This window comes from Acanthaster planci, linkage group LG09 (assembly GCF_054643075.1).
Source record: "Acanthaster planci isolate LZ-2023a linkage group LG09, COTS_SCS, whole genome shotgun sequence".
In the NCBI taxonomy this organism is placed as follows: domain Eukaryota; kingdom Metazoa; phylum Echinodermata; class Asteroidea; order Valvatida; family Acanthasteridae; genus Acanthaster; species Acanthaster planci.
The window spans coordinates 17,174,918-17,199,952 of NC_141785.1; the positions used below are offsets into that span (position 1 = coordinate 17,174,918).

The 25,035-nt window shown below is 42.1% G+C and overlaps 4 protein-coding genes across 4 annotated transcripts in view; 2 read left to right on the top strand and 2 right to left on the bottom strand.

Annotated features, from left to right (window-relative positions):
• Positions 1–25,035, top strand: part of LOC110978718 (sperm axonemal maintenance protein CFAP97D1-like) — a 105,411-nt gene that overhangs the window by 5,800 nt on the left and 74,576 nt on the right. The window lies entirely within an intron of this gene.
• Positions 23–5,373, bottom strand: LOC147798236 (putative uncharacterized protein DDB_G0284213). Its single transcript, XM_087141428.1, has 7 exons — positions 5,312–5,373; positions 2,922–3,027; positions 2,341–2,377; positions 1,683–1,812; positions 1,183–1,239; positions 784–845; positions 23–268 (listed from the first exon to the last, which is right to left on the bottom strand). Exons 1-7 carry the CDS (start codon positions 5,360–5,362, stop codon positions 79–81), a joined length of 633 nt encoding a protein of 210 aa, XP_086997554.1. The 5' UTR covers positions 5,363–5,373; the 3' UTR covers positions 23–78.
• LOC147798237 (E3 ubiquitin-protein ligase BRE1B-like) lies at positions 5,427–21,165 on the top strand. The gene is made up of 19 exons (XM_087140592.1): positions 5,427–5,508; positions 6,128–6,268; positions 6,841–7,008; positions 7,664–7,916; positions 10,290–10,466; positions 10,845–10,957; positions 11,447–11,662; positions 11,846–11,971; positions 12,108–12,281; positions 12,970–13,105; positions 13,400–13,521; positions 13,873–14,132; positions 16,378–16,462; positions 16,786–16,968; positions 17,737–17,865; positions 18,285–18,494; positions 18,918–19,058; positions 19,320–19,421; positions 19,922–21,165. The coding sequence occupies exons 1-19, from the start codon at positions 5,497–5,499 to the stop codon at positions 20,096–20,098; spliced, it is 2,925 nt and encodes a 974-aa protein (XP_086996718.1). The 5' UTR covers positions 5,427–5,496; the 3' UTR covers positions 20,099–21,165.
• Positions 19,494–24,991, bottom strand: LOC147798238 (DNA oxidative demethylase ALKBH2-like). Its single transcript, XM_087140596.1, has 3 exons — positions 24,415–24,991; positions 23,750–23,892; positions 19,494–23,656 (listed from the first exon to the last, which is right to left on the bottom strand). The coding sequence occupies exons 1-3, from the start codon at positions 24,838–24,840 to the stop codon at positions 23,359–23,361; spliced, it is 867 nt and encodes a 288-aa protein (XP_086996722.1). The 5' UTR covers positions 24,841–24,991; the 3' UTR covers positions 19,494–23,358.

Here is a 25,035-nt window from a genome sequence, read left to right on the forward strand (position 1 = left end):
CCTATGCAGCAAGGTCGTGCCAAAGGACTGTCAATTTTATTTTAAAACAGGCCCTCTTTTGTTCCCGCTTGGAGCAGATTAAAAAAAAAAGGATTTCATCTGTCTACCAACCAGTCTGGAGTGTTCCCAGATGCCTCGTAGCTTGCGTGCTGTATCCATGAGGTACCCTGGCAGTATCATATACGTCTGGTTGAACTCAGAGATCTTCATCTGCATATTGCTCAGCTGGGCACGGTTCTCATGGAAGAGACTGAGGAATTTACAATTCCTTTTTGGGGAAGAAGCAAGACACGGAAGGCTTTCGTTATAATGTTCACATTTCTCCTGGGATTGTTGTGACCATGAACTGTTATCTATGCCTTAATTAAGGATGTTTTAATACTCCGTGGGAATTGGTCTGAAAAGTCTGGTGCTTGCGTGTGATCGACATGTAGGCATCAAAGTAACAAGGCTAACAAGCTCTTGGACAGCCCAGAATGCAAATTGGTCGAGTATAATCGAAATGTATCCACCAATAAGCAGCAGGGCTCTCAAGTTTGTGGACAACACTGAATTTATACTGCTTAATAAAACAATTTGAAGGACAAAGCCCACTATTGAAACTTTTGTCTTTTGACATAAAATTCTTTCAAAGCCATTTCTCCCAAACTGCATTAAAAAAGTGCATATAAAAGGAAAACAACGTCTGTCACTTTTTCCTGAAAGAGTTTTTACTCTATGATTTGCAGTTTCTGCAACTGTTGGATTGCATCCATAATAGTTAGAGCCTGTTTCCAAACTTACTCTGCATAGGTTGTGCGTGGTGTTAGAAACTCATCAGATAATCCCGCTGAACCCCTCCTTCCCTGTGGAAACAAACAATCCAACTGCATTTCATCAGCCGACCAAACAGCCAATCGGTTACAGCCATGCTACTAGTAATATCACTTCCTCTCATGCAATGCCTTACAAAATCACTCTGAATTTATGAATAAAATGCATCAATCAAGATAATTAAACAGAATGCAAACCTGTTTTCTAATCAGTCTTATTATGTGACCAATGTTTGATAACAGCGAACAAAGTATTCTGCTTTGCCGAGGAGCATAAAATTTGAGAAGGGTCAGGAAACATTTTTACAGATGGTACTATCTATCATTGAGTCTTAAATACAAACCAATTTAAATCTTATCTGAAACTTACTTTTCTGGCACCCTCTAGCGGTCTCTCGATAATCAACATCTTGAATGGCTTGTAATTCTGTTCAACGTACAACAACAGTGCATTACTACTTAACACAGAAGGCTTAACATAAAAGAACTGTGCCCTTGCACACATGTGCACCGTCTTGGTTACACTCTTTGTTCCAGGGTTCTAGCTTTCAGCTGCCCTTGTCGGCAAATGGCAAATATTCACAAACCTTGGCTGTAATCCTGAGTACATGTAGCTGGCAAGATACGGGCTCCACGAATGTGCATTTGGCTGAAACTTTTACTACTTGACATTTACTGTAATCCCCCTTGTCCAGCTTAGCAGAAGCTTTATTTGCTTTCTTTTTTTCGCATCTTTATTCCTTGAATTTATTTTGTTGTCATAATTTTCTACATGTATTTTGGGCATATTCCACACATGGCATTATGGAAATAAACATTGTTGAATTTGAATTGAATATAACCACCCCACCAAATTTCCTATACACGCACCTTATTATAGCCCAGCTCCTCTGACAACACCCTTACGGTATCTTGTTGCCTGAATCCTTCTAGACATGTTATGATGCCATCCTCCACAGATATCGTCTTGGAATTGTCCTTATCTGTGCTAATATAATGACTGAAAACACAAAAAGGATTTCTTTACAACTTAAGAACTTTACAATCACGCCATTGAAGTTTTACACAAATAAAAGCAGTGGAATTTGGCAGAGGCATGAGACTGCACATTCCACAAGCAATTTAGCTGGCTGCCAAGTGTTGAATATCTTTGTAATGGGCACCTGTTTCTCCTAAAACACAGGTATTAACTGTAATGTGCATTTCTGAATTATTATCGGTCTTTACTGGAAAAAGCCATAAAAAGGGACCTTCAGAGTGTCATGCCACTTGAATTTCATCATGAAGATTTAAAACTTTCAGAAATATGGTGCTTCTGTAAATAAATTAAAAATACTAGCACCTGATGAATGAATGCTCGAACATGAAATCCAAAACTGCATTCCTCAGTCCTTCAAAAACTTATAAGCTTTGTGTGTTCAAATGTGATCAGGTAAAGGATATGAATAAATGATTTATAATTATAATGAATAACTGCATTTATAGTTTTAAAATTTTGAACAAAGAATTTCAACTGACAGTTACTCACTCTTTTAACATGGGAGATGGTTTCAGTAAATGTGTTTCTGAAAAGAAAACAGCATAGAAAAATTATGTTATATTTGATCATCTCAACAAAAAACTAAATCAAAATAGTTTAATGATACGGCACTTCAAATCTTTTCAAATAGTGGACAGAGCATTTGTAACAGCCCTGGCAATGGGAAGATGCAGAATATCTACATATTTCAAAAATTCTTATCTATCGCAGCCTTAGTTTCATATGAAATTTGGACTTGCATGGCCTGGTCTCTATTTTCTTTTATGGATTGCAAGTTACCCACGTCCTTGTTAGTTACCATTGTTCTGCACAAGCTCGTAAAAAGCCATGTACAATACAGTCAACATGGTCAATGAGTCTGTACTTCAAACAGTCTAAATTTTTTTGCGACACCGAGACCTATTTCTTCAAAGTGAACAGGCCTCAAGTTCAGCTTAGTAACCAATGAGAACTTGTGTACTAATACTTTCAGTGACTGACACACAACATTTACTGTCAAACAAATGCTGAATACAATGGTGCTGTCAGAATATATAAGGCAGGAGTCAAGTTACTAGGACAAGACTTACGAACAAGTCCCAGGCTGATTGATACTCCAACCAATGAGGCAGTTTGCGGGATGCAGACTAGGTAGCAGTTGTCTTGAGCAATCTCAAACTCACCACGGAACCTTGTCTATTTTGAACATCAGAATGAAAAACAAATTAAAGCAACCTATGCAATGTAGGTGAATTACCACATGTCCAGCACAAACCTTGTGTGATCACTCAATCATGCAGAAATACACTTGTGAGGTTGATTGAGAACAGAAATGCATACATGCTTAATGGTGCTTTTCCAGGATGTTCACACAAGGTTACAGTACATGAACCAATTTCATCCCACATCTGTATTATGTTAAATTACATCCTTGCCCAATCCAATGTCCGAGGGGCTATGAATGTCATTATTACTGCGGTCCCTTTGAAGAAATGGTGAATGTATTTCATTTATGTAAAGATCCACAATTTCCCTTGAGATTTCCTGACATCGCCACCCCCCTGCTTCCAAAATGGTTGAGCCGATATGTGATTAGTGTGGTTCCCTGACCACAGATTTCCCAGATGTCTCTCATAATCTTAATGAGAGTACTCGGAATTATAGGGACTGGTATCCAAAGCAACATAAACGTTCATTACGCGAATACCTTGCGTCTGTTCTTTGTCGTGTGACATACGGCCACAGACAATAATATAGGTTAAACTCTACAAAAACACACGAACCCGGTAGTTCGATATAGGTAGAATTTCAGTATAAGGGTCTTTAGGGGTAGATTTGCTCCAGAAAGCGCAAAATGCCATAGTGTATGGAACCATCAAAAATGTGGCCCCGGAAAGGTCTACTATGGAGTACAGCAGATTCCCGTTATAGCACTCTCAACGGGACATCCTGACTGTTACTGCATACCCATTCATGGACAGTCCAATCACTGACTTATCCCAATAACCATGTGACCACAGAAAGTGATATGTCATCAGAAAACCCAAGTGAAAACGGACCGGAAATGTCACACCGAACACAATCAGCAAAAAGGCGAGATTTGCTACACGAAGATACACGTACAATTTAAGCTGCTGATTTTCTTTATCGGTAGAAAGAATCCTTTAGGTAACAAAATACTACATGTAGGTTGTAGGTCAACTTGACCGTTTGCCAACTCGACTCGAGACAACTCGACTCCTGACCAACTCGATCGTTGAACCAACTCTTTCGTTGACCAACTCGACTTCAAACTCGAGTCAACTCGACCAATTACCAACTCAATAAACCCACGAAATCAACTGAAATGCAATCAATAAATGAACTTGTGCCAATGAGATACCCCCCCAAAAATTCCCAATTTGAGAAGAAGCATGCACACACAAACCCCCGAAATCTGTCACCCACTGTGTGCATGCACGGATCGCATCACGAACAGTAAAATGAATTAATGCGTGATCCAGAACTAGGAAAAAATGCGTTCCTTCAAAGTCCTGTCCCTGTTGCACCATTTGCACGGTCGAGTTGGTGGAGAGTTGAGTCGAGTTGGTCGAGAGCCGAGTTGACTCAAGTCGAGTTGGCAAACAGTTGAGTTGACCTGACACCACATGTGCATGTAGTGGTATGTCAATGTTGATTATTTGTGTCCCTAACTACACGGTGTAGTACACCACGAGAATAAATAAAAAGTGGGAAAATAATCACTACAATGTCACCACAGCAAAGCCTCGTGGGCGCGGCTCACCATGGTGAGCTCGTGCTCGCGATTGCGCTGCATGGATGTCTCAGTGTGTGTCTGCACTCTGTGTGATCGCTTAGCTACTGGTGTCCAAGATGGCCGGCCGATTGCAGGGGCCTTGCGATGCGGTTTCATATGCGTTGATTTTCTAAGATTCTGATTTTCCAAGGTAAAGGGCGCTGTAACCGGAATTATTTCACACATTTTATATATGGTTCTCTGGGCCGAAAATTGCGAGCATTAGGACATATATCCCGAAAAGCGTACCCCGAGAAATGTGGGGTCCGACGTCAGAGGAGCGGACGTCGGCAAATGGTCGGACCCCACAGTTCTGGGGGTACGAAAAGCATTGTAAACGGGAGCGCTAACCACATAAAAATGTACACAGTGAATGGGCAAGCAGTTGGGGAAGTGCAAATAGAGCGTTATATCGGTAAGAGCGTTATATCAGGGAGCGCTATAGCGGGAATCTGCTGTAGTACCTTACCGTTCGTGAAGAAGCCGTGGCCGGCCATGATGTAGCCTTATCTGCTAATGCCTGCCGCGCCGCGGTCCGGTGGGCCTAACGTTACTTAACGTTAGCACTTTCCCAATCAACAGACAGATCGAGAACAAAATGAATATCATTCAATTGAATGGATATACAGTTTCCATTTCCACTGACTTCAATCATATTTACAAGGCCAGTTTAGGCAGAAATACCTGTAAACATTTGTACATCGGGTTGAACTCCAAATCGTCCTGCTCCGCCATCTTGTCAACTGTGACCCAAATGAGACAACAATGACCAATCAGCGTTCGAGAAATAACTTGACCCGGAAACACTTTGTGACGGCAGAAGGTGCATGACTTTTCTCGAGAAGGGATAAAGCGTAAGGGAAACGCTCATGAGAAACAGGGTAATTTACGAGTTTTGGGAGATTATTTGTCATTTGTGTGCTGTTTACTTATTGCATATAATACAGAGAAGGTGGTATGGCGTTAAGCTGTTTAATAAAGGAATTTGCACCATTTTAAATTAACTCCATAAAAATTGATAGGTGAATTGTGAGCCTGTGATGTGTACTTGTATGTGGGAATCACTGTTCAGTGAGACCCTTCACTATAGCGTATGGGATTGAACTGGGTGTTTTTGGAGGGGGTACGTGGTAATGGGATAAGCATGGTGTGTACAAGGCAGAAAGGGGTAAGGAATTCAGTGTGTCATTTCATCAGATTTTTTAATGGTAAGCTGAGCATTAAGTCAGGGTTGTGTACATTCAGTCTGGGAAAGCACAGTATGACTAAAAAGTGAAAAATAAAAGAATGAGGCATGAACACATGGTAGGGGGAGGGTTGTGGTAGGAGGGGTGTGTGGAGGAGGGGATAGAGAATTCCTATTGCTGAAGGGAAGTCTGGCTTCAATATCACTTCCCTCTCGGCACCAAATTGAGCCCATGGCATTAACGTACATCACTGACTCTACCAAATACAAAGGTCGGATTTTCATGACACTGTTTTCCTTATTCTCCCACGCAGATGTCAGGCAAGCGAAATGCCAGCGAGGTTTCCTCCTCGCCAACACCTGGTGCCTCCACCAGTGATGGCAAAGAGGGGGCGGAGCCAGCCGCCAAGCGTATCCACATTGAGCCCATGCGGCTGGGGGCAGTGTCCTCACAGGTGAAGAAAAGCCCCCCTAGCCCAATCATTGTGGTATATTGTTTATTGATAAAGCAACCCCATCTAGTTTGCGGATTCTTCTGTCTTCCAGTATTATGCAAAAGCTTTCTATGAAATATACTCATACATTTCTCTAACCCTACTCATACAGGAGAAAACCCCAGAACCTGGAAAAAGAATGAACAAACATAACTACTCACAATCTCAACAGCTAGGGGAACCTATTCAGCTTGTGTTCCTGAGCAAGCCACACAACAGCAGTTGGATTTCTCCACACTTTTAGCAAAATGACACATTTGGAAGGCTTCCTGTTATAACTCTTTCTGAGGGACCTTTATTTGTCATAAAAAGGATCCAAATTGGACAGCACTGGGTATTCAGGTTACAGCATATTGGTTATTGTCAACCTGACTGTATAGTGATAAGACTTGATTTGAGGAAAGGACTAACAGCAGTACAAAAGCTTGTCCCCCCCTCCCCCTGAAAAGTAAACCAGAGTGTGGCAGATTCAGAAATTATCGAGGCCAAGTTGGATCACCATAGAACAGTCTTAATCTTGTGTCCAATTGCAGGAGGAAATGGACATCAAGGTTCTTCGTTTCCAGAATCGGAAGCTGGCTGAACGTCTTGAGATGCGTTCTGCCATGGAGAATGAGCTGCGCAATCGCATCGAGCGCTTGGAGCAACGACAGGTGACAGACGAGATTGTTCTCAGCCTCATGAACAAGTATTGGACTCAGGTAATCTAAGGATTGGGTTTTTCTTTTTGTTTTAGTTGCAGTAGAGTCATTCCTCACATTTCGAATGCTGGTTATTCATTGATGAAGTGTGTTTCATTAGGATGAACATCATAGGAAATATGATGTGAAGTGAATAAAACAATATTTAAAAGACTAGAAAAATACCATACTGGTGCAAAATAAAATGTTCTTTAAAAAGAATGAATGAGACAGCATCTTAAGGGTTAGGGAACATTTTAAAACCTGCTTTATAAAGATCAGATCATTGAAGTGAAAATTATGTATTGTTCCAAATTATCTTCACCTTTGGTAGCCTACTATTTAACGTTCATAATAGAGGGATTGCACCTCACATTTTTGTGTGGTTTCCTTGCCATGTCAAGGAAACTGTTACCAAGTACCAGGTGTAAGTGGTCTATTAGTTAATTTGGAATATTGGAAAATTGAATGGATTTGTCATCAGCTTTTTCAAACACAAAACTTTTAGCATTAACCCTCTTAAAGTGGGAGAAGAGGTTCTTACATTTGTTTCAATTGAAGTGAGATATTTGTTTCACATCAGGTTGTTAGAAAACCTTTGAAGGCAGATTCTCCCTAAAGTGATGTGGCCCAATTTTTTTCTGATGTTGTTGGATCAAATTTGACTTCTCTCCAGCTGGAAGAAGATATTCGCATCCTTCTCATGAGGGTGGAGACAAAATCCATTCCAGAGGTCAAAACGGAAACCAGCCAAGATGTTAAACCCAGCATCAAGGAGGAGAACACAGCCATGGAAATGGGAGAAGCTGCTGGAAATGAGGCCATTGGACCAAGCGAGGGCACTAGTCAATCTTCAGAGATAGCCGAGATGGAGATGGAGACGGAGTCGGAAAAGAAAGATGTGACACCCGTCAAAGAGGAGAAAAAAGGCATGGAAAGTCTTAAAAAAATCTTCATGAAAAACTGTTTGTGGATCACCACATGTGTTATAAAAAAGGCTGTGTCCGAGGTATTTGACTGGGGCTTAAACCGATGCAGGAGTCTATGGTTGGGGCTGTAGTCGCTTCCCATAGAGTTGTGTGTAAGTTAAAGCCACAGCCAAGTAATTCGGACAGGACCAGAGTTGGGGAAGAATTCCATATACGAAGTTCACTGTAATATCGCGTAATTACTACAAAAGTATCCTTACTATGATCGCTGAATGAAGACGATTCCAATAGGCATTGAAGAGCTGAACATCATAGGACAGAAATATGGAGTTTTGGGCACACTTTTGGAGCTACACATGGACCAGGTTTACATCGACAGGCGGCCATCTTTGCTTCTGAAGAACATGGCGAATGCGCACGACGTGTGCGCATGAACCGAATCATATCCGGAAAGAACCATTATGTAACAGGGGTTGGGCTGCCACAAGCATTGAGGTAATTTTATGCATGAATCCGCAACACGAGGAGTGCAGAGGGCCGTCATCTGTCTGGATGGATCTACACAGTTCACGAAATGCTGCGCAATGTGCCCTACTGTACATGTACATGTACATGTACAATTTTTACTTGGGGGAAAATAGTGCGTGTTTTGCGACAATTTTAAAGTTGGACAATTTCTTTAGAAGGAAAAAAGGGGCCCAATTTCTTTTACAGACAGTTTGTAAGTTGGACAATTTGTTTAGAAGGAAAAAAAGGGACAAATTTCTTTTAGAGAGTGCTTGTCAGTTGGAGGAGTTTTTTTCTATATTTATACAGAGGGAAGGGGTAAAGGGAGCTGAAACCTGTCTTTAGATTATTGTGTGGCTATCTGCGCTCTAAAATGTGAGGGGAGGCTTGTACAGGAGAAGAACATCCTTAAAGATTTGATTGAAGTGGTCTACTCCTGCATGTCGGCAGCGCCACATGTATTCGGCCAGGTAGAACCCAAACTGGTCGCTTCCACTGTGTGGCCGGGATAGTCACCTCTCTCACCAATTGCGCGTAAGACTCCAATTCTCGCTCATAGCGCATGTATTGCTAATGGATGAAGCAAGACTCCACCTAGCCTGAGTTCTTATACAGCATTGGAACGAAATTCCTTCTTTCGTACGGCCGACTGCATTTCTACTTGTTCTTTCTCTTTTGGTTTACATAATACGACAGAGATAACTCACGTCATACAGTCAATTGTGCTCTGACATGTACCTTACCTAGTTGATTTCCTTTGGCACAACCTACTTACATTAACAACGGATAGCCACATTTATTTATATTCAAATATTCTAATTTATACAAATATTCGTGAATAATTACATATTCAGTTTCATAAATATTTAATTTTTTTAAATATTCATCTTGACCTCATCGTGACCTCTCCTTAATTCAACCGTAACTTTATATGGAACATATCGAGTTCCTCCGGCAACAAGCGCTCGTGTGGCGTGGTCAGTTAGACTGCTGTATTTCTATACCTAACAGTTCTCTTCATTGCAGGTTCGCTTCCCCTTTACGACACAATTTGGATTAAATGTATTAAATGTGTATACTAACTGTAATAATCCTTGTACTAATGACAGGAAAACTGTGGAGAAATAAAAGGACGGGATAGTGAAGGAAGAGGAAACGGTAGACGATATAGTAGGGGAAAAAAAGAACGGCAAAAGGACTCACTTTTTTGCCGTTTTATTGCGTGGGGCCCCTTCTTTTTAAACCTGTCCCCCTAAGTTACTGAACCCCCTTTCACATCTCTATCCCCCAAAAATAAATGTCGCCCCTTTTTAAATCTGTCCTGGAGCAAAAATTTCTCCTAAAAAGTGAACTTCGTATATGGAATTCTTTCCCCAGAGTTGCATTACAGCAGTTTTAAGAGCCAAATATATATTGGTGCATTGGATGAGGGTCCAGACTCCTTGCCCCTAGCAAAAAGATTTTGAAATGCATACTCTGTATGGAATTACTGTGAATGGTTTTGTCAATGTATGTGCAAGCTCTATGAGGAAAAAATTGAGGAAGCACAACTTAATTTTGGATTTTACCCTGCCCGACGTGTATTTAACATTGTATACTCAGTGTATGCCCCTGAAGGCTTGTGAAAAAAACCACAAGTGTACTTGGGTGGGACTCGAACCCATGACCTCCTGCAAAAATCCAAAATTAATTTACATCTTCCCGGCACAAATCCGTCTTTGAAAAAGAAGCACAACTTGGAAGAGTTCTAGGGGAGGGTTACAAAATAAGGAGGTTTCTCATCAGTATTCAAGCTGTACTGAGTACAGAATACAAATGACCCCTGCTGTTCAGTGATTCCTCGTCTTGGATTTGTCTTTGAATCAGAACCAGAGACCATCACCTCCTTCTTGGCCACCCTGGCAAGCTGCGACCAGACTGAGATTGACCAACACATGCAGGAACGCTGCAAGTTCTCCCAGGAGGCCGTGACTAGACTGGTCTCGGTCATCACCGCCATGCAGGACATGAGCAAGACGGTGGCAGCCGACATCCAGAACAGAAGTAAAAAGAAATCCCTCTGTAACACGAATCCTTGCTGGTTCTAACTCTGCCCCTTATTTTTGGTAAACCCTTTGTTGTTGCTCATTGTTTCCCGTTGAAGTTATCTCAGGTAGAAGCCCATGTCTCATCCCAAGATTATGCACTCGGAGCAGAGCAGATGTATTGGAAGTAACTCCGTATTTGATGCTGTGTTCATGGTTACTTATCTAACAAATCCACAAACCAGCGCTTTGCATCAAATTGCATTCTTCCATTGAGTGCTCTATTTGATTGTATGGTTGTCAACAGTGTCTGCTCTTAATACTAGCGTTGACATATCTTGTATTGTAACATTAGTTTTACAAGCAAACTCGTTTCTTTGTGTGCGCTCGTCATGAGGTGACATCGATGAGGCAGTGAAAGCAGTTAATGCTGAACTGACCAGTGAGAATGATCGACTCCAAGAAACTATCAACTCTCTGCAAGAAAGGCACCAGAAGATGACTCTACAGGTACACAAACGTCTCCCAACTAAAGTAGCCTCCTCCCCAACCTGATCTTCCAATACCTCTCCAAATCCTTAAAAATTGCCACCAATATGTACAGTTCCGGGATACTAGATACTTCCAAATCAACTTGTGCATACTTTTAGTTTCACCCAAATTCATTTTCGTACCATGGTAAAGTTGTCAAGCTTTAGAAAGTTTAATGGTGAGCAAGCGTGAGCGTGTGCTGAATCCTAAAAACTTGACGAAGCATGTGTTGATAGGGTTCAGGAATTTAAGGGTTAATGGTATAATCAAACCCCTGAATCACTGATGAACCCTTTTGGTGCTTTTGTTGCATTCCAGGTAAGACTTTCCTTGATGGTTCTTCTCTCCACGAGAAAGTACTGACCTTCATAAGACTAGCAGTGTATTTCCTAAATTTCCGCAACAGATGAGATCTCTTGATAAATCAGGATGAAATTAAAAGCCAATCTTCCAACATTTCAATTTCAGTTCACGGAGCAGAGCGATAAGCTGGGAGCAGCCGAGACCAAGCTGGCCGAAGCCAACAACCAGATTGATGACCTACGCTTTGACCTGACCCAGGCTCGGCAGCGGACCATGAAACTAGAGATCCTCCTAGAGGAGAGCTACACCAAGCTCAAGAATGCCACGCTCATCCCGGGTCACATCTTTGGGGATGGGTCAGCCGGTCTTTCTTCCAAACAAGTGAGAAACCTCTCTTGCATCAGCATGGTGGAAATGGTTTTAAAATGCCCCACCCTAGACAAGACATTTGACTCGTGGTATTGCGTATGGTGTTTCTTTTGCACAATTTCTAGAGGTTGGTGTTAAAAGTCTATTCTCTGTATGTACGGAGTAATTGTTGACTGTGTGCATGTTTGTTTTTAGCTCCAGACGCTAGTCAATGAACTAGAAGAGCACAAGGAGTTGGCGACAAGCCGACTAGTGGAGCTGGAAAAACTTCAAGAGAAGTACCAAGAACTGGTCAAGGAATCCGAGCAAGTCAAGATGGATGTAAGCCAAGCTGTCCTTTGCTCCATTTGCTTTTCACAATCAGAAGCCTCTCTCCTTATATTTTACTTCTAAAACAGTCCCAAAAATAAAACTTGCTTGAATTCACTGATGCTCTGAATTCTCTCCGTCCTTGCAGCTCCAACGCCTGCCCGACTCTATCGTCATGGAGAGGGCGCCCTACAAGAACCTCCAGTCGCAGTTCTCGGTTCTGTACAAGGAGGCCCAGGACATGAAGGCGCAGTTTGAGGAGACGAGGAACCTTCTCCAACAGACGAAGGGAACCCACCTGAGGCAGATTGAACAGATGGAGGTAAAAACCCTTGCACGGAATTTTTATGATGTTGTTGGAATGCTGTGTTACTTCCGTGAAGGCCATAGTAAGTCGTCATGAAAATATGAGGCCAGTATTTTCCAAAATCCTGACTTTGTCTGAGGTTTCAGTATCATCTCAGGATCGTCGAACAATTTCAACCACGAAGCTTGAACTAAATGTAAATATTCCAGGCCTTGGACTTGCATTAGCCCATTTCATATTTCTCTGGCAAAAAAAGTCCTCCGGTGAGCCAAAATGTATCAGCACGGGGATTATATTCATGAAACTGAAGCCTGGAGTGAATGATGGAGATGCAGATGGGGATCTAGAAGAACCCAGAAATAATCAGTTCACAAATAGCACGCACTCATTGGTAAAAAATGTAAGATTGACTCAATTACAAGTTAAGAGTTCGGTGGGATGTAACTGCCCAAGAAAGTGGTTGATACTTGCATTTGTAATGGTTTTTAACCCCTTCACGGCGGGATTGTTTTGACCGCGACTTCTGGGCTGTGGTATGCCCTGAATGGAGGGCTTTTTCCAGCAGCAATCCCCATTGAACCAGCAGCTGCATGGTGAATAGACTGTATGTGTGGTATGCACTAATGCTCACACAATGGTGCGGTAGTAGCAGTCCTCCGTAACGAAGGGGTCAATGATGATCTGATGTTTTTGTCCATTGCAGAGTGACGAACTGGACTGTCAGAAGAAGCTCAGAACAGAGGTCATCCAGCTGGAGGACACGTTGTCCCAAGTGAGGAAGGAATACGAGATGTTGCGCATTGAATTTGAGCAGAATCTGGCAGCAAATGAACAAGCAGGTCAGTTCAATTCGGCCAATCGCATCAGGGACCTGGTAGACCAGCAACCAGTGAGCTTGCAGGAATTCTGTTTGTCAGGTTTGAATGAATATTCACAACAGAGTTTCTAATAGATGTGAAGTACCAAAATTGTGTGCTGACAACAGTGACTTGGAATTTATACATCGGAAAAATTGAATTGGTCGATGTTTCGATCTGAGGAGAATCTTTGTCGAAGGCAACAGATGAACAGGGCCTAGGCAGTTTGCAATAGAATATTTTGTGGGCAGTTTCTTGTTTTGAATCTTTCCGAAGGGCCCATCAATCGAGAGTTGCGGCATTTGGTGTCTAGCTACCAGAGTCACAACACACAACTCAAGGGGGAGATCAACCGCTACAGGCACAAACTCAAAGAAACCCAGGCTGAGGTCATGAAGGTCAGTGCCCTTGGAAACTTCCACATAAAAGCGGTATTGTACGGATGATGTGCGTAAATGTGCCCTAGCTGCTGAGGATGGAAACTGCTTGCTGGCTGCGTTGACTTAAACTACACATCAAAATAGGTAGAGGGCCTGGCATTGCAATCCTTGTAAAATCTGTTTTGAAAATCAAGAAGTGTGAGAAAGAATGTTTTAGGACGAAATGTCAGACTTTCTTACTTGTTCGAAAATGTAACGTGCGAGTTGCTGTCTCATGACCACAGCACGCAGTGTTTTCAATCAGTGATCACAGCATTGAATTTATAGATCAGAGAAAAGTGAAAAATAGATTTTTTTTTCTGTTTGCAGCTGAAGAGCGAGTTGGCCTCCCACAGTCACAGTAGCAGCAGCTCCTCGTCCAGCAGCAGCAGCAGCGGCAGTCTTGACCGGAGGGAGGTCAGCCACGAGAAGGAACAGCTACAGAAGCAACGGGAGGAGATGAACGCCCACCACGACGAAAGGCGGGACCCCCGGATGGAGAAGGACAGGGAGAAGGAGCGAGGGAAGGAAGAGAAGAAAGAAGGAGGCAAAGAGGCAGAGACCATCAAAGAACTCAGGGCCAACCTCAAGTTAGTGGGAAACAAAATCAAAACTAGGCATTTGAGGCGGAGATGGTAGACAGGAAAAGGGGGGAGGAAGGAAGAGGATTTGACAAAGAGGCAGAGACCATCAAAGAACTCAGGGCCAACCTCAAGTTAGTGGGAAACAAAAGCAAAACTAGGCCTTTGAGGCGGAGATGGTAGACAGGAAAAGGGGGGAGGAAGGAAGAGGATTTGACAAAGAGGCAGAGACCATCAAAGAACTCAGGGCCAACCTCAAGTTAGTGGGAAACAAAATCAAAACTAGGCCTTTGAGGCAGAGATGGCAGACAGGAAAAGGGGGAGGAAGGAAGAGGAGTTGACAAAGAGGCAGAGACCATCAAAGAACTCAGGGCCAACCTCAAGTTAGTGGGAAACAAAAGCAAAACTAGGCCTTTGAGGCAGAGATGGTAGACAGGAAAAGGGGGGAGGAAGGAAGAGGAGGTGACAAAGAGGCAGAGACCATCAAAGAACTCAGGGCCAACCTCAAGTTAGTGGGAAACAAAATCAAAACTAGGCATTTGAGGCGGAGATGGTAGACAGGAAAAGGGCGGAGGAAGGAAGAGGAGGTGACAAAGAGGCAGAGACCATCAAAGAACTCAGGGCCAACCTCAAGGTAGTGGGAAACAAAATCAAAACTAGGCCTTTGAGGCGGAGATGGTAGACAGGAAAAGGGGGGAGGAAGGAAGAGGATTTGACAAAGAGGCAGAGACCATCAAAGAACTCAGGGCCAACCTCAAGTTAGTGGGAAACAAAATCAAAACTAGGCCTTTGAGGCAGAGATGGTAGACAGGAAAAGGGGGGAGGAAGGAAGAGGATTTGACAAAGAGGCAGAGACCATCAAAGAACTCAGGGCCAACCTCAAGTTAGTGGGAAACAAAATCAAAACTAGGCATTTGAGGCGGAGATGGTAGACAGGAAAAGGGGGGAGGAAGGAAGAGGATTTGACAAAGAGGCAGAGACCATCAAAGAACTCAGGGCCAACCTCAAGTTAGTGGGAAACAAAATCAAACTAGGCATTTGAGGCGGAGATGGTTGACAGGAAAAGGGGGGAGGAAGGAAGAGGAGTTGACAAAGAGGCAGAGACCATCAAAGAACTCAGGGCCAACCTCAAGTTAGTGGGAAACAAAATCAAAACTAGGTCTTTGGGGCAGAGATGGTAGACAGGAAAAGGGGGGAGGAAGGAAGAGGAGGTGACAAAGAGGCAGACAAAGTTCAAGAATTGAAGGTAAATCTTAAGGCAGTCACTGAAAGGAGGTTGGATTGAGGGGGATGGAATGTCCATTATTGTAAAGAAACTCTGGGCCAGTCGTAGGTCAGAAAAGTGAAAGGGATTGGGGTTGTAGGTAGTTGAGAGGAAAAAGATGGGCGGAGTAGGGAGGAGGAGAAAGGGGAGGCGGAGAAACAGAGAAAGTAGCAAAATGAAGGCTAGTCTTGAGTCGTCAGCAAAACGGAAGTTGGATTGAGGGTTGTAGACTGAGGTTATAAAGGAACCTTGGCCTAATCTTTACTATAGTTGTTTTTTAACCTTGCTTTGACAGCATGGACTTGTATAGAACATTAACCACTACCAGCCGGGGACTCCGAAATCGGAGCCATGTGGTTTATATGTGTGGCCGGGGTCTCCGAACTCGGACAAAGGAAACAGGGCCCTGTAACAAAAGACTGTACTCCGAACAAATGACCAGGCTGCTGGGCATTACTGGCATTTTTCACTCTCAAACGTGGTGATAATCCAGCGTTGTTTTGAAACCGTATACCAGAGTTTGGGGCATTGAGAGCAAGCGGATTACTACCGGGGACAAAAGCGCTCCACCACCGCAGCGATGAGCCACACAGCACCGCTGCACGCTAATCTGGCCCCTATTGAAAAGAGGTCAGCAGTGCACTGAGCCAGGTTCGTGAACAAAAGACAGTTGTATAACACTGCAAAATCTGGGCTCTGTTTACAAGGCTGCAGGCCTGGCTGAAATATTCGGTCGTCAATGAAGGTCACATGTCAACTTAGAGTAGTGCCTAAAGATTACTCCGTGCTGCTATAAACGACCGTTAAATGAAATGATGAATTGTTGAAGGATTTTGAAAACGGAAAAAATGATAGTCATGCCGGCCGAGCATCATCAACGTTGAAAAATGCCCCGGCACGAAGTGGTTAAAGGACTTTGTTGTGAAAAAAAGATCCTTTTCTCTCAAATTTATTTCTTTAAAATTTGGGTTTGGTCCTTTTTTTTGACAGAAAATCCCAGGAGAGTCAAAAGGAAATGAAGCTTCTACTAGACATGTACAAAGGAGCTGCCAAAGAACAGAGAGACAAAGTACAGGTCAGTGTTCCAGGTTTGATGCAGCGAAATAGCGCCCTGTAATGGTACCAGTATTTTGACCCCTTCAGTGACAGTTTAGAAGTCTTTGAAATGTGTTCACTGTGAAAACAGCTTGTTGAGCTGTTAAATCAAATTAGTAAGACGTCACCCATAAGTAACTATTTTCCAAATTCCACAAAAATTGTCTCAAGGTATGGCAACTCACACGCAAATGTAAGTTGAATGTCTTCTCAGTTGAGAGCATTCAAAGGTGCAGCACCTAGATCAGTTGCAACTGAAAAGTGAAATAAAAATTCACATCAGAGTTCCTTTTTGGATGTCAGCTGATGACGGCTGAGAGAAGGGCCCGGGCCGAGGTGGAGGAGTTGAAATGTCGACTCCGTCACATCGAAGACAGGGAGAGAATGGAGAGTCGCAAGCTTGCTGATGAGGAGGCGATCAGGAAGATACGAAACCATGAGGAGACCATCCACCAACTGCAGAAGAAACTTGCTGATCGTAAGCAGGTCAGTGGTGACCGGGGCATGTGCAGATCCGGGCCCAATGCACCTGTAACATAATGATGGCACACTTTGTTAACATATAGGCTTTTCTGTGGCCCTGAGGTGGCGCACATGTAACAAAGTGTGACGTCATTATGTTTGAGGTCTTTTTCACTGAGCTGTTAAGCTCAGGAAGTTGCTGTGCACAGAAGATATTTGCTTAGCAGAACTAGGTCAAAGAGCCATGCAGTCTTTATCACTCGTGATTTGCGCTTAGTTCATAAAGTTGCTGAATGGCATTTTCTGCAGCTTTAAGAAATGGGGCTTGGCCAAGCGTGTTAAAAGAGAGTGCTTATCGTTTTATTGACTAAAGTATGCAATATCATTGGCAGATACAGGGGAGCGGAAATGGGAAATATGCCCCCTTCCCTTGAAAAAAAAAAGGAATGGGGGGGGGAGAATGAGAAATAAATTCACTTCCTTTCCTCCCAAAAGTATGCTACAAAAATAATGTAGCATTACCAAATTTCCAAATTTTGGGTACCCTCCCCCCAAATAATTTGGTTCTGGATCCACCATAAAGTGTCATCTACCCACCATATTATTACAGCAAAATTTGCAGTAACCAGAGGGTGCACTCAAGTATGTGATCAGATTGGATTATATTAGAATAGAAAAATTGAGACCATATGTGCTTGCACTCCTGTTTCTCCTTAATTGCTTGAATGATTGACAAATAGGTTTTGGAGTTCAAGTATTTTTATACTCACATTTTGATGTTATTGTTTGAAGGAGGAAGAGGCTTTGCTGTCTGAGATGGACGTGACCGGTCAGGCATTCGAAGACATGCAGGAGCAGAACACAAGATTACTACAGCAGCTCCGAGAGAAGGACGATGCAAACTTCAAACTCATGTCAGAGGTGAGCCCATTATCACTTGTTGGTAGAATAACTTACACCGAAATATCTGACATTTCACTGTGCCCCAGTGAATTTATGTTGCATTGGTATCGCTGAAACATTCATGGTTCATTATTTGCGAGGATGCAATGTTTAGTGTACTGCGGTGGTGATGTTCTCTTTTGTGGAGTAGTAAGAGAAAGAATTTCTTCCAAGGCCTTGGAGAAAGCAAATGCTTCACTGGCTACTGGTTACTGGCCAAAGTACTGTGTAAGGTACAGTACTCGAGACTTGTTCTCTGCTCATTTCTGGGTATCAAACATTCCTGACTCGTTTTTGGGGTTGGAGGGCCTAGGGACATTTGACTTGAATCACAATCACAATCCGGTTAGCTCTGTCTTTAACAGTGAATACTCGTTGTTTCTTTTGATCATTCACAGAGAATAAAAAGCAACCAGATCCACAAGCTTCTAAGGGAAGAGAAGGATGTTTTGGCTGACCAGGTGGCAACCCTCCAGACTCAGGTCGATGCCCAGAACCAGGTGGTCAGGAAACTGGAGGAGAAAGAGCGGATACTGCAGAACAACCTCAACACCATGGATAAGGAGATCGCGCTAAGACAGCAGTCACTGGAGATGAATAGGAGGAAGGTAGGTTTGACCGTTGCTCGTCTCAGAATGTCTGGGGCGGAATTTCATTGAGGTGTGGAAAACATTGCTGAGCAGATTTCTCCGCCGACCAGAAATGAGCAGAGAACCAGACTCGGTAATGCACCTTATACAGCACTTTGGCTGGTAACCAGTCCTTGCTAAGCATTTGCTTTCTGTGCTTAACAGATGTGTGAAATCGGCTCCAGGCCTTGTCACAGCTTACCTTGCAGATTACCTGTAGACAGCAGATGCTGGAAATGAATGCAAGGATGGCAGGCCTGTGTCTAGCTTATCATGCAACATCTGATACTGTCTGATACTTTATCTGGACTTGTGAACATCCAAAGGAGTGTGGATAAAACTCATGCTGAGATGCTGTAGATGGTGGAAAATCTCCAGCCAACTTAGTATCGTTCCTTGCAGGCTCTTGATAACAGCCAGTCGGCAGCCGACCTCAAGATGCAGCTGGACAAGATAACGGGTCGCATCGAAGAACTCCAGAGTCTTGTTAAGGAGAAGTCCAGTGCAGTGGAACAAGAGAACCACAAATTCCGCAGGGCGCAGGTACAGTTGCACAAACAAAAACGGATACGAAATTTGCGATTGATTTCTGTTTCCACTTTTGAAACTTCTGCCCTCTGTTCACCCCCTTCTTTCTAATAAATTACATCATCGTAGCCATCACTATTGTCTTCAGTTTCGGGATCCTCAAGACGTTGATATTTTAGACAAGAAACAGTGCTTGGCCACTTTTCAAATCCACTGATGGTGGTTCAGTGTTCATTTTGAGACTCGCTTCTCAAAGTTTTTTTCTTCCTTTCTCAGGAGGAATCTCAACATCTTAGGAGGAAAGTGGAGCGATACAAGAGGATGGAGCTAGCCAGCAGTACAGACGAGGTACTCATGGAGGAGATCAAAACATACAAGGTAAACATGTTTGATTTTTGGTAGTAAACCTCAATGAAGCCCTCCAAAGAAAAGCAAAACAATCGTCAGATGTTTGCATTTTGACAAACTGCATTTTATTTTGGCTAAAAAAATAAACGTTTTGAAGAAAGAATAAAAATGGAACAATGAACTGTTAACAAAACTTGTTTGCAGTAAACGTTAATGTACAGATAATAAGAATGAGAGGTCTGAGCATTTGTCTGGGATATTGGTTTTTTTCCATTTCCAAGTCACTCTACTGCTTACTATTTTAAAGTTTTAAGTTAATTTCTTATAAATGAAAACAGGTGTAGGCAGGGTACACGAATGTCCCCCGAAGGTGAAATTGTGAACAAATGCTGTCAAAGGGCGTGAGTAGGGTCCCAAGAAATTGGCCTGAACCCAACAGTGCCAGAAATCTGTGATAACTCTGTGATTACTAGCTTGAACTCTGATTGTGATTTTTATTAAAGTTTGCTTTGTTTGCCAAATCCCCCTAGGAGCAACTGACCTGCCCATGTTGCAAGAAGGGACGGAAGGATGTGGTCCTGACAAAATGTTTCCATGTCTTCTGCTTTGAGTGCATCAAGACACGCTACGAGACCAGACAGCGTAAATGTCCCAAGTGCAATGCCGGGTTCGGGGCCAATGACTATCACCGCATCTGGCTATCATAGTTGGGCAATTGTTAAAAATCTGTTTAATTTATTTCATAGTGTTTCTGAATCACTTACTAAACTGGTGTATCCTTGCCCAAGTGAGACAATTGTGAACTAGAAGCCTATGTTACGAAATTGAATAAGGGGTATTAGATACATTACGTGAAATAGCAGAGAAACTGTGCTAACCCGTAGCATGTTTCAATGCATAAATGTGGCAGTGCTTGTGCATGCACAGTGAAGCTGAAGGAAAATGCAGCCAGTGAAGTTATTGTTGACATGGACAGGGAGTCTGGTGGCCAAAGTGTTAGCTGAGCATGGCCGTTAAAAACACTGAACCCACGTCTTTCCAAACAGTCGTTTGAATTCACAAACTCATATTCATGTGCCATTTCACTTGAGAGGACCTTGGGTTTCATCAGTGGATTCAGGCACCATGCTTGCCAACTGGGGCCAGTAGACCTACATTATGAAGTCGTGCTTTACATCTGCACTCTCTTATGGCTCTGCCCAGCCTCCATAGGAAAGCGCACCTGTGAACAAAGAGTGACTTTGTCGTGTTCAAGATCTGTTTCATAGAACTGTTTAGCACAGAAAACTGCCAAGCACTGAAAATATTTGCCGAGCAAAACCACTTTACCAGCCAAAGTACCATGCAAAGTACTCTACTTGTGACCGGTTCTCTGCTTATTTTGTGCTAGGCACAGAAATCTGTCGAGTATTGTTCTGTGAAATTGACCCAACTGATGGTAAGAGTCTGTTCATTTTTTCCCATGACGCTGTTACAGTGACAAATACTGTTTATACCAGCAAGATTCCACGAGTTTGTTGGCATTCAAACTTTTTCAAATTAATTTAGCAGTTTGCATCGAGTATTCTGTGTAGTAAATTCATCTGAATCATGCACTGAAATGCAGTTTGGAGTTGGTAGCATACTTTCATGCTGAAAAAGATTCTTAATGAATTTTGAAAACCCAGTAAAATAAGATCACAGAAAATAAACCTTATGATTTGGTTGTACAGTGCCAATCACACCATTTAACTACGTTTAAGCGAAATGCTGATTCAATCAGTTTTATTGTGCACCAATATACACTGTCTAGCTCTGTTGATGTGAGAAAAATTCCAAAGTAGAAACTTTTTGTAAATATCTAGACCATTTGTTTCAGGTACAGTAATTAATTATTTTTGCATACTGAACGTATTGTGAAATTGAGGCCAGGTTTTTTTCTTCTTTTTTCTGTTTTTTTTTTCTATCCATCTTTGGCCTGTTTATGTTATTTTTGTACGTCATACCAATCTCTTCATTGAGGTTAAAAAATGGTTGTTGCTTAGGAAAACAATGTCTGAAACTACTGTAAATTGTGAATCCAAATTCAAGAAGTCATTGTTGAAGTATTTTAATCTTTGATGTTGTGCATAGCCAATGCCAGTGCGTGTAACTTTTAATGTAGCAACATATGACTTGCCAAGAATGTGCATGTATGTTACAGCCTGTACTGTCCCAACAATTGGCCATGGGAGACTTTTGAGATGTGTCATTCCATGAGGTTGGGGCATAATTTGTGACGGTGCCCATTGTTATGTGGGTTCCATAAAACTGAACAGCTATTTCCCTGCATGTGGATTCCAAATTGACATTGTTATACATCTTGCAAGGCTAAATGCAGAGGGGTGTGTCATTTTTACAGAGTAAATGACCTACTCTACAGGTCATGACAGGTGGTAAAAGTTACCCATGTAACAAGGACACCGTCACAAATTGTGCCCCCAACCTCATGGAATGACCCAGACGCCTCGTGGCATCATTAATCAGTCCTGCATAAGCGATCTGCTATTCTTTGTGTCACACTTGAGCTAATGTGCACATGCCAACAATTGTTGACTGGTCACATAAAACCGATATGTTTGCTGCCACCAAGTGTCCTAACAGTTTGCCATTTAGTTTTGACCATGCTAATCTGCACGTAATTCAGCTCACAGAAATTGCTAGACCTGGTTAAAATAAGATCTGGTTTTACCTTAGTGCACAGAAATCAATTGTTTTTCAACCTTGCGGTTAAGTGGAACCTGCATTGCAATGTACAGTCTATTTCCAGGTTGTTTTGTTTTAAGTACATGTATTTGGTGTACAAAGTACATGATGTGTGCATAACATGTTGTGCATAATACGGTTGTTCCTGTGTTTTACTAGTTGATATTTCTTGATCACACACCAGCATCTGTTCATAAACACCTAGCTGTCAGGCCATGTTTGTAACCAGTCAAAACAACCAGAGAATCTGCAAACCATTTGTGATCAGAATTACAGAATTTAAAGCATTTGGATATTGTGGGTCCGTGTACGTTTCATTCATTTGTTCTTTGATTTGAAAACGGAAATAAAAAACAAAACAACAAATATCGTCCATTTAATTTGAAAACAAAAACTTTTTTAAAAAAAGCTGTTTCTCGTTTTTCAATGAGAAAAAGACAAAGAAGTCATTTTTGTTTTTCATGTTGAAAACGAACGCAGTGCTGTTTAAATTATAATTTAGCCGCCTTTTTGTTTGACTGCAACATGATCTTGAGGAGGCATTTCTCAAGATGAAAGTTGCCTCACAGGATGCCAGAAATTTCCTTCTAGGCTGCTGACATCTGTATTTCTTCAGAAGCAACAAATTCCTTGTACATGTATTCCACAAGTTCAGCCATGTTTGATTTGGTGGATTTAATTCAAAATGAGAAATGGAACTGTTTTTCATTCTTCAAAGAGTGGATCAATAATTACAATGTTATTTGTTCTCAAACTGGAAAACGAAAAAAAAAATCATTTTTAAATAAGAAAGACGAAAAATGACTTTAGTTTTTGATTTTCATAAAAAGAAGGAAAAATATTTGTTTTTGCTTTTTTGTTTTTGTCAAATTGAACAACGCATGAACAAAACGTACACGGATCATTGTGGTATACATCAGATATCTTGTTACTAAAGCACTGTCTCTTCCTCGCAATGAATAAAGCACTTCATTTTGAAACACGTGTGATGTAAGTTTCCTTTCAACATTATGACACTTGTGAAGATTCACTGAAATGAAAACAAATGCTGCTGTGATGGCAGGTTTAGCCCACCTGATCATACAGGAAGCACTAGAGGTAAAACAACTGATCAAGATGTGCTACCAGTTAGTACCTTGATGAAAGCCCTGATACAAGAACACCTTGGTAACTGTGCGAAAAATGGGCAAGAGAGACAACATGAATTGCTGGTATAAGCAGGACAAACCAACATGATTCCCCATCAAGTTTTCAGGCATCGGAATGTCATGTTTATCCGGATGCCCACAACCTTCTTCCTGACTGGAAGGGAATGGTACCAGTAAACGTTAGTGGGGTAGTTCATCACCAACAAGCTTCCGTTCTCCAGCTCCAGTCTGATTGGAGGCAGGTTTCTCTTTGCGTTCTTGCCACGGGAGTCTCCATGGCGGAAGACGAAATCCCTCTGTTGGCCGAGAGAAAGGGATGCAATTGGACTGGTTTGCACCAATTCCTTCTCATCATCGCGATGCTCTCCCATGTAATCAGTCCCATCTTTGTACCTACAACAAATGAGATCAAAGCTATAAAGCATTGCAAGTACATTTCATCAGTACATTTTGTCCTTTCAAGTTTGCAAGAGCATTCGTCCTCACCTGTTGATGAGAACAAAATTGAACCGCTGACCTGTGACCTCTTCAATTCTGTCTCGGATTCTTTGAAGAAGTGGAGTCCAGGGCTTTGCTGGCACTGTTACTCCAGAATATTTGTAGGTCAGACCACTGTCACCATGTGCAACCTGAAAAAGAAATACCAAATCGACTTTGAGATAAACATGGAATGACCTATGCTTTGAATGGGTGATCAAACTTTTATCATTGTTATGTTGATATTACAGAAGCGTATCGTCAAGGGCCACTTGCAAAAACTTTTTTAGAGTTACTACCTTGCCGTGGGGAGCTAAATCTTGTACAAGTATCTCGCCGTGGCGAGTTATAAGATCTTGCCGTCACCTCATATTGATATCCCACTGCAGCTAATATTTCAATAGTTTCATAAGTCCTACTCAGCACACCATTTTCAAATGTATCTTTACGATATGCACTGAGATTTGGTTTTAGTTTGCTAATTGGAACAAAAATCAAAATTGCACAAACATGACTCATTGTAAACAAAAACAAAAAATCACTTTCACTGTATGCTGTAATCACTGAATCCTTATTTATGCAAAGAGAATGTCCAAACTTATAAATTCGAATAAACTTTCTTACAAAAAGTAATCCACCACGGAATTTGTACTTTAAATTAAAGATAACCACACCTGTTTTCTTGGTATACTGTGCCATTTTCCGTACACCTGCACCCTGGTCAAATCCCCTGTGAAGTACTCCAGTTCGCGCTCACATGCATCGAACAGCTCGTTAGCCTTCCTCTTCGCATAAAGCTGCAAGTAATCACAATCTAACTTCTCGGCCGACAGTTTGCGGAATGGAATACCAAAGAACGGCGGGCATTTCTCCTTTTTCAGTTTCTTTGCGGGTTGCAGAAATTCATTCTGCTCACTGCTGCATTTGTCGTCCCTCGACCAGGTAGGCCTGCATGTGCTGATCCTGTCATTCATGTCATTAGTGTCAAGTTTGCGCTTGATACCACGAACATGACGAACCGACTCCGACTTGGCGGGACTTCCCTTTTTAACATATTTTGAGATTTTAGTGCACGCAATCGGTCTGAAATACTTGAGCATTTTAGGGAAAGTGGTAAAATGCTTTTCAGGCGAAATACCAATCTTTTGACCGACTCAATTGAGTTACTATATACTAAGTAAGCACTCTGTACATGCTGTCAAAAAGCCGACAGCAAGCGTGATATACATATATATGTGCATGTACATGTACATGCACCTCACGTGTAGTAAACAGTGATCGAGGCAGAGACCAGA